The sequence below is a fragment of the Lampetra planeri genome, chromosome 51, assembly GCF_965212315.1.
Source record: "Lampetra planeri chromosome 51, kcLamPlan1.2.h2, whole genome shotgun sequence".
In the NCBI taxonomy this organism is placed as follows: Eukaryota; Metazoa; Chordata; class Hyperoartia; order Petromyzontiformes; family Petromyzontidae; genus Lampetra; species Lampetra planeri.
The window spans coordinates 2,509,689-2,518,930 of record NC_136157.1 but is presented as its reverse complement, the minus strand read 5'-3'; the positions used below and the strand labels follow the sequence as shown (position 1 = coordinate 2,518,930).

The 9,242-nt window shown below is 43.5% G+C and overlaps 1 protein-coding gene across 1 annotated transcript; it reads right to left on the bottom strand.

Annotated features, from left to right (window-relative positions):
• Window positions 1–3,740: 3,740 nt before the first annotated feature.
• On the bottom strand, window positions 3,741–7,975 carry LOC144734420 (olfactory receptor 1E16-like). Its single transcript, XM_078616602.1, has one exon. It carries the CDS (start codon window positions 7,355–7,357, stop codon window positions 6,377–6,379), a length of 981 nt encoding a protein of 326 aa, XP_078472728.1. The 5' UTR covers window positions 7,358–7,975; the 3' UTR covers window positions 3,741–6,376.
• Between the last annotated feature and the right edge of the window lie 1,267 nt (window positions 7,976–9,242).

The window sequence follows — 9,242 nt, the reverse complement described above, 5'->3', positions numbered from 1 at the left end:
TCGCCAGGATTGAGGATTGGGATGAAATACGGACAGCCGGTCCCGGGTGTCAAGGGGCTGCCGTCTCTGCCCGTGCTGTGTCTGGCCATGGTCGCCATCCCCACGCTCGCTTCATGAGGACAATGTCTGGGTGCATCCTCTCGGTCCAACACTTTTTTTTATCGTTAACCTCGTTTACACCGCGATGGACTCACCTCCTCTCAATGCACCATTTTAGGAGAATCCTGACAAGCTATCGTATTCGGGGAAGGTGTTGTCACGTCCATGCCAACTTAGCCATTTGCATGTAATGTTTTTGCTTTTTTTACATTCGGATGTTTGGCCCAAGAGCAGTAGCACTCTACACTTTTTTATGGAACGGCAAACAAAAAGATTAATCAGAGTCGGTCATTGTGTGCTGGCATTACGGGTCAAAGTCTATCATCGTGCCGGGGGGAGGGGACAGATGGGGAGGGGGTGGGGGAGAGAATAATTGGGGCGGGGATTGTTGGGGGGCGGGGATGAGGAAGCAATGGGGTAGAGTGCGGTGTGCAGAATGGGGCGGGGGACACGGGGTGGGGGGGAATGGGGGGGTGGGAATGAGGGGTGGGGGGGGCAATGGATGGGGGAATAATTGAGGGTGAGGGAAGAAACAGAGGGAGGGGGATTGGGGGAGGGGCATGGAGACAAAGATTCCACGTGTAGACTTAACAGACCGCTGGGGCAAGTGCTTAGCGAGGACCACCGAATGAAGGCCAGCACGGCACACGAGGGGGTGGGTGGCCAGCACCACGCCCGACCGCCTTTGTCTCCCCACTGGGGAGATGTTTACACATTGCACCGGGTACTAGGGCTGAACGATTTGGGGAAAATATCTCATTGAGATTTTTACGACAGATTTTGCGATTGCGATTTTATTTGCGATTAGTTTTGTTAAAGTCAAGCTTCAGTTCAATATTCGCTGTGTAATAGATTTCAAGCATGTAATGGAGCATTACCACATGATACCATCATGATACCATCAAAATATGAACTGCTCTATATATTCTAATTCAATGAAAATATATACGAATTACAACCAACATGTATTTATGCAAAAAAATTTGAAATAGAACAATCAAAGATAAGACAATTGTTAAGTTAAATAAATAAAGTTATAACAATAAAAAATATATAGTAATTTTACTATCTCTATTATGTATGTTGACATTCTTTCGCACCACTGTACGTAGCCAACGGTGATAATCGGTGGTGGGGGGAAGGAAATAAACTAAACACAAAAAGCAGTTATAAAGAATAAAATTATCAATCAAGATTTTTAAAGTGCATAGCTCCAGTGTCTTCCTAATTTCCGAAGGAAGAGTGTTCCAGACGGCCATAGAAGTGCATCTGAAAGCACACAATGCGGTGATCGACCATCTAGTGGCCTTACTGGGAAAGAAGTGCAGCTTAAATCCATCTGTTTCCATCGCTCACGTCACACTATTTATTCATACGTAGTACTGCGATACTGATAGCTGTGCCATCAGCGGGGATTGCTGTGCCCGTCGATGTGTGTGTGTGAGTCCATGTGTGTGTCTTTGAGTCCATATGTGTGTGCGTGTAGAGCCATGCGTGTCTTTAACTCCATGTGGGTGTCTGTCTTTTTCGAACGGACAACGCCCCATGTGTTTATGTGTGTGTGTTAGTCCATGTGTGTGTGTCAGTCGATCTGTGTACGTGTACGTCGATGTGTATGTGTGTGTCAGTCTATATGTGTGTGTGTTAGTCCATATGTGTGTGTAAGTCTATACATGTGTGTGTGTCACTCGATGTGTGTGTGTAAGTCAATGCGTCTATGTGTCAGTCCATATGTGTTAATTCATGTCTGTGTATCTAAAGTAGATGTCTGTGTGTCACAGTCCATATGTGTATGTGTGTGTCAGTCTATGTATGTGTAAGTTCATGTGTGTGTCTTAGTCAATATGTGTGTGTGTAACTACATATGTGTGTTTATGTCAATGTTTGTGTGAGTCCACGTTTGTCTGTGTGTGAGTCGGTGTGTGTGTGAGTCGCTGTATGTGTGTATGTCCATATATGTGCGTGCAACTCCATATGTGTATATCTCAAGTGGATGTCTGTGTGACAGTCCACATGTGTATGTGTGTGTACGGCAATGTGTGTGTCACTCTATGTATGTGTGTGAGTCGCTGTATGTGTGATCGTCGATATGTGTGTGTAACTCCATGTGTGCGTATCTCAAGTGCATGTCTATGTGTGTGTGAGTCCGTGTGTGTGTGTGTCTGTAAGTCGATGTGTTTGTGTGTGTCAGTCCATATGTGTGTGTGTGTCTCAGTCCATGTGCGTGTGTGTTAGTCGCTGTGTGTGCATGCCTCCATGTTAGTCAGTATAACTCCATCTCTTTGCGTGTTTGTAGATCCATGTGTGCGTCTTAGTCCATGCGTGTGTTTTATTGACCTGCTCAATGCCTATGATACCATCAGTAGTTCTGCCCTCTGGGTTGTTCTTCGTGCTTTCCGACTCCCTGACCCACTGCTCACCATCCTTAAGGACCTTCATGATGGTGAGCGGCACCGCGCAAACTATGTGGCCGTGTGTCAGGGCCATTCCCTGTACAGCTTCGGGTGCAACAGGGATGTCCTCTGGTTCACACATTATTTTACATATATTTCGACCACGTAGTTCGTGAAGCCTTCAATGGCTGTACCGGAAGAATTCCCATCTCGTACAGATACGATGGGAGGTTGATCGATGTCCGGGTGCGGTCAAGGGATGGCTCCCTATTGCTCAACCACGTTATTTATGCCGATGATCTGCTAATTGCTGCTCACTCGGAGGAGGAGTTCGAGGTGCTGCTGCTGAACCTGGAGCTTGCCACCAAGAGGTGGGGCCTTACCATCAGCCCCACCAAAACTAAGCATCTGCCTGCCTATTTTGTACCATCGGACACTCCACCCCCACAACTCCCAATTGGTGATGGGGCAGTTGTGGAGACAGTGGAGAGCTTCCCATACCTTGCCAGTGTGCTAATGACCGGCTCCGGTGTAACAGCATAGGACTCACTCCGAATCAGTCGAGCCGCATTATTTTTTCATTGGCTTTGTAACGCTGTGTAGAAGCTACCTGGTCTATCATTCCGCACAAAGCTTCAGGTTTTCTCGACCACGGTCATTCCCTCCCTTTTCTACGCTTGCGAAACTTGGACCCCCCTAATGGAACATCTTCGCCGGTTAGAAACATTTCGGATGGCCTGCCTACGATCCATCCTGGGTTCAACAGGCTGCATTGTGTGAGGAGCTCACACATCCTTGAAAGATGTGGACAAAGTCCCATCAGTGACCTCCTATGGCAGGCAAGGCTGCGTTGCCTGAGTCATGTAGCCCGTATGGCCAGCCACCGCATGCCTAAACAGATTTTGTTCGGCCGGATCGAGGGGGCTAAACGGGCGCGGCACGTGCTGGAGAAGACATGGAGTAATGTGGTACAGGAGGACTTGGAGCTGAGTCCACTTGCCGATGACTGGTACCATCCGTGTCAAGATCGGCCTCTGTGGAGGAGGCTCCTGAAGGAGGCTACTGGGCAGTTGGAGGCAGTCGCCCTCCAACAACAACGAAAGGCGGTGGAGCGACGCTCACAACAACGAGCGGAGCGCCGGGTGGCTAAAGCAATGAAAGTTGCCACAGTAGAGGCCACAGGTGGTGCATCAGCCAGTCGTCTCAGTCAGTCGACCTGTACCATCTGGGTTTGCCCCGTGACCTCCTGCCAGCGGGCGTTCGACACTTCACGTGGCCTCAAGATGCACATAGCCTGGTACAAGCGTTGTTGTGACGTCACCGCCACATAGTGGCAAATGGCGGTTATTGTTGTTCAGTCTATGTATGTATGTGTGAGCCCATTTGTGCGTGTAACTCTATGTGTGTGTGTCAGTCGATTTGCGTGTGTAACTACATGTGTGTCTGCCTTTTTCGCCCGGGCAACGCCGGGTACTAACCGCTAGTTGACTTTATAGCTTTTGTATTCTCTTCACGGATCGGAGCCTTTGCTCCGCTGCAAGTTTCCTGCTACCACTCTCATTGACATATTTCTTTGCTTCCTCTTAGTACCTTTCACCCGACTGTCAATGGTATGGCGTATCGTAGATTGTATAATAATAAATAGTATAATAGTGTAATGTTTAATAGAATGTGTAAGATAATATATAGTCTCATAATTGTATCGTGAATATACAGCTGTGTGGTATACATTAGGGTTTGTAGAATAATACATATTACAAAGTATAGCCTAAGGTAGTGTATAGTAACGCAGTGTATAATTCAATGTTGGAGTTTGTCTATGGCAGTGCATAGTACGGTGTAGAGTCGCGTGATGTAGAAAAAAGTTTAGTTGGAGGCATATAAATAATGTTAGAGCTTATATTGAGCTGTGTATACGATATTATACAGTGTAGTTTAAATTGGAGTTTAAAATATTGTAATTTATAGTAGTCTAGTTTATAGCATAGTTGTAACGCAGCACAAGACAGAGTAGCGCTACGTGGTTGTATCTCTCTCTCCCCTCTCCTCCGTTCTGAGCATAGATGGATTCGTCCGTCTGAACAACGCTCGCCGCTTTCCGTGGTGCTAACGTTAAGAAAAAAAACGCCACTTTTTTCGACATAGAAGTGTAATGTATAATGACTTATTGTTAGTAGCTCAACTTATTGGAGAGTATATTATGTTAATTGATTATATTGATGTACTTTATATTTTAGTTTTTTATAAGTTAACTATATGGTAGTCATTATATAGTGTTGTGTATACCCAGGTACTTAATGTTAATAGCTCAGCTTATTGGAGAGTATATTGAGTACATTGATTATATTGATGTAGTTTATATTTAGGTTTCTTTTCACATCGGTGTATTGTATGGTAGTTCTTTAGAAACTCCTTTTTTGTTGTCCACATAATGCACGAGCTTGATACGCGCTGGTTTCGCTGCTGCAGCTCTTTACTATTAAAATTTCCCTCCCTTTATTACTGCTAATCCTACATGATACACTAGCATAACATGACTTTGAGACCCCCACCACCTACACATTCCACAAGTAGTGACTAATCCCTTATCTGCAATTGACATCAATATGCTAAATCCCTCTGTTGATATGTAAACTCATTTGTCAAGGCTCTCTCCCGCTCCGACCCAGCTTAAAAATACGCTGCCAAGCTTAACAGTATTCATTAGGATGCTGTCTTTCCGACAGCCCTGTTCTTCATCTGAGGACGGCTGCTTGCGTTGTGGCCGAAATGTCGTGATAATTTTATTTATTATGTTTTATTTTATTTTTTATTATTATGTATCTTCTACGTGACTTTACCGAAAGAACCAAAAATATGAAGCCCAACACATGCACACACATCTGTACAAACCAAGCAATGAAAACCCCTGACGACCAATACAATCTAAAATGAATAAACAAATTAATAAATGGCACCAAAAGAAAAAGCCTACAAACAAAAAAAAAGTGATAAAAACAAAGAAATGAGTCCAATAGGTCAACATTCCAGACCATAATCACAATTTCCCAACTAAGCCAGGAAACCTTCACAGGAGGGGCAGTCTAGTGCCAAAATATAACGACGAATTTATATCAATCAGTCCAAAAAGTTATTTCTTTTTTTTCTCGCGTATGCCTGGATGAATAAAATTACATTCAGTTCAGATTTTAATCATATGGAGTTGATTTGCGGGATGTGAAGTGGGAGGTAGAGAGCAAACCTAGAAAAGATGGAGAACCCGGGGAGGAGAGTAAACTGAAAATCGGAGGTCTGTGAGTGCGATCTTCAAGGTGATTCTGGACTGGATAGGTTGCCTGCACAGGGATCGTAAAATGGGTGTAAAATTATGACGCTACCGGGTATGAGTGAGTACTCTTACAGCTGCGTTATGAACATACTGGGCACGTAGGATCAAGGACAAAGGATGACCGCATAACAGAGAATTGCAGTTGTCTAACCTGGAAATTACAAATTCATTAATTGCTTCTGCAGCTGTATGGGAGATACAGTTCTGGACACGAGAAATATTGGGGAGATGAAAGTAAGCAGTCTTGCACATGGAGGAAATGTGAGTAGAAAAGGAGATGTTGGAGTCAAAAATGAAACCCAGATTTCGTGCCTGTTGACAAATATGTCGATTGACAGTAGGTTGCTGATGCGAGGTAATTGATGTTTTTTCTATCAATAAAGCGAACTTTAGTTTTAGAGTATTAAATTGAAGAAAATTTGCTGCGAGCCAGTCAGGAACTTCAGTAAAACACGGAGATAGGGTGGGAAGTGGATTTAAATCATATTGATTGAAACTACATATCCATTGTGTTAACCGAGGTATATTCTATACTGTGCTTTGTATTAAGCATCATTCAACCACGATCTGATACATTCACTTTGATTGTTGGACAGTAATGCACCTTTCTCAATATCTTGTTGAATTGCGTATTAATTGCGAGCCTCAGCTCTAGGGTGCGTAGGCAATAAATGAGTACGTTCGCAATCGGGCTGAGCAAGAACACCAACTGAGCGGCGCATCTCAAGTTGACGCCCTCGCTGTTCGCATCCTTCACAAAGCGTGGCAAAAGGATGTCTAAAAAAACGGACGTGAAAAACACAGCGAGTGCCATGAAATGCGTGCCGAATGTGTGCAGAGCTTTGCTTCTGAACGCAGAGCTCGAAATCTTGCACTCAATAAAAATTCGAATGTAGGTGTACGCAACCACACACAGAGGAAATACAACAAACGTTGCGACCGTTGACGCTGCGACAACATCCATTTTGCTCGTGTCACCGACAGCCAACTTTAATAATCCCATATTATCACAAATTATGCCCTGGATTTGCCTGTTTTTTTCGCTTAATTCCATTGAAATTTGAAGGCTGACTAGAATGCTGACTGAAACCGCTGACATCAGCCAGGACAGTAATGCCATGAAAATTGATCTCGTTACAGTAACCTTGGTGTGGTAGTGCAATGGGTAGCAGATGGCCAGGTAGCGATCAACAGACATTATAGCCAATGTTAAAATCTCATTCGTTGCAGATGTGTGAAGTGTGAACAACTGTGCGACACATGACACATACAGGATCTTTCTGTCGCCTGTCAGGAGAACGTGCAGCTGCTTGGGCAAGCCACCGGTGCTGATAATGATGTCCCCAATTGCGAGATTGCACAAAAACATGTGCATGGGCTTGTGTAAGTCTGTGGACACTGCCACCGTCACGAGCACCAGCAGATTGGCTGCAGTTATAGTTAGGTACATCGCAAGGCACAGGCTGAATATCAGCACCTGTATAGAGTACGGGGCTTCAAATGTGGCGAGGTGGAGCACAGAGCTTCTGTTCTCCATAATTGCGTTCCTTGGGCTCCTGCGTCTATAGCCTGAGACCTTATCACGCAGTCCCTGTTGAAGTCACAAAACATTGTTAAATAAAAATATCATGGGACCTCCTTTTCCAGTACCAAAATATGAGAATAGGTTTTTCCCTGTTTATCTGGCAACAAAACAAGTTTTAAGTTGTTAAAACACCAAACTGAAAACTTTTATATTTTGGTACTGGCAAAGGAGGTCCTATGATGTACATGCTCTCCCCGAGCTCTCATTACTCTGATGGTGCGTTGTCTTTGTGCTGTACGCCTTTTGGCGTCCTTTGGTCTAACACCGTTTAAGACGAGGCTCAAAAGAAAGATGACTCTGGTGTGCACCAATCAGTTTCAAAGACAATGTATGTTTTTTTTGCATTTTAACCACAAGTATTGTGGTTAATGTAGACATTATTCCTTGTAATAGGTTTCAGTTTGGTCTTTTAACAACTTAACACCTGTTTTGTTGCCAGATAAAAGGGGAAAACCATTTATCAAATAAAAACAGGTTGTGAAAATGCGTACAAATGCTCACTAATAATATGAACAATAACTGACGAACAATAGCTCAAAAATAGAAGAGAACTCACCTTGTTTTCGTTGCTTGAACTGAGAGCAGATCAGTGATGCTCGTGGAATCTGCTGATTTATATGCGTTTTGGGGACCACGTGACCGTGAGCCTTCAGGCGCGATGGGAGGTTCCGGGCTGCCTGGTGCGTGCTGCAGCGCCCTGCGGATTTACCCATTGCCCTGTGGAGTCTTTTGAGTCAAGATTAGCTCGTAATGTGATATTTACACTTCAGGTTGGGAGGTGACTGCATTAGAAGCAATTGGGTCATGTTTCCAGTTATTTTTTAAAATCACTACATACATTTTTAAATGCTTCAACCTAAATTGTTTAAAAAAAAATTTGAAAACATATATTTTTAAAGTCATCGTGTTGTATATGGCACTAATATAAAAATGGTGTAAATGTCTCCGAATTAGTTTATTTTCTTAGATAGTGTGTTAATGCATGTATAACTTAGAATGTATTATCTATGGTGGCTTTACATATAGAGTGCATTCATAGGTAGTGTTTTACTGTGGGTACCAAGTATGCAAGCCTCCATAACAAAATAAAATGAGATGTCACTTAGAATTCCATCATCCATTACTATTGCCCCTGGGTATCAATTTAAAATCTTGTATTCTAATTAGTCCATATACCTTCCTAGTGGGGATGTTATTGCTCAACGGGCTCATTAATGAACCCATTAACTGCTGTAATGTCAATTATGACTTTGCGGGCTGTACCTGTGGGAATCTGCGTATCTGTGACCTATCTTCACGAGCCGGGCTCTCAACTGTCTGCTCTCTCCTGAAAGTGTAGCTAGTCGTGATGTTGGGTCACTTCATGAAGACTTTGAGGGTTTCATTACAGCCTAAATCATTGGTTTTTGGGCTGTAAATAACCTCAACACCTGAAGACGTTTTAACAGTGTACTTAACTACATATCTATTATGTTGTCAGCTTGGTCTTTTCAATGCACTAAAATAACACGGGCAACCAGCTGTTAAAACATTGCAAAACTCGATACACAAAGGGGTTTCACTTGAACACCTGGGCACATCGATATGTGAGGCCAGAACAGTTGCTTGGGAAATCACTCCCTTCCGTTCATCTGTTGAGGTCGCAACAATTCAAAATATAGAGTTAACAATACCTAAATGTAGATATATTCAGTTAAATCATGACATCAATTTGAATTTTCAGAGATGTTGAAATGCGCTGGTAAGTAATGACATTTCGGATTTTCCTGTTTATTCCCTGTCCCCTCCTCTCTCCAAAATTTACGAACCTTCCCAGAATATCGACAAGGAACTCAGT

Coding starts and splice junctions, on each gene's coding strand:
- LOC144734420 (XM_078616602.1), bottom strand. CDS start 7,357: ATGGAGAACAGAAGCTCTGTGCTCCACCTCGCCACATTTGAAGCCCCG.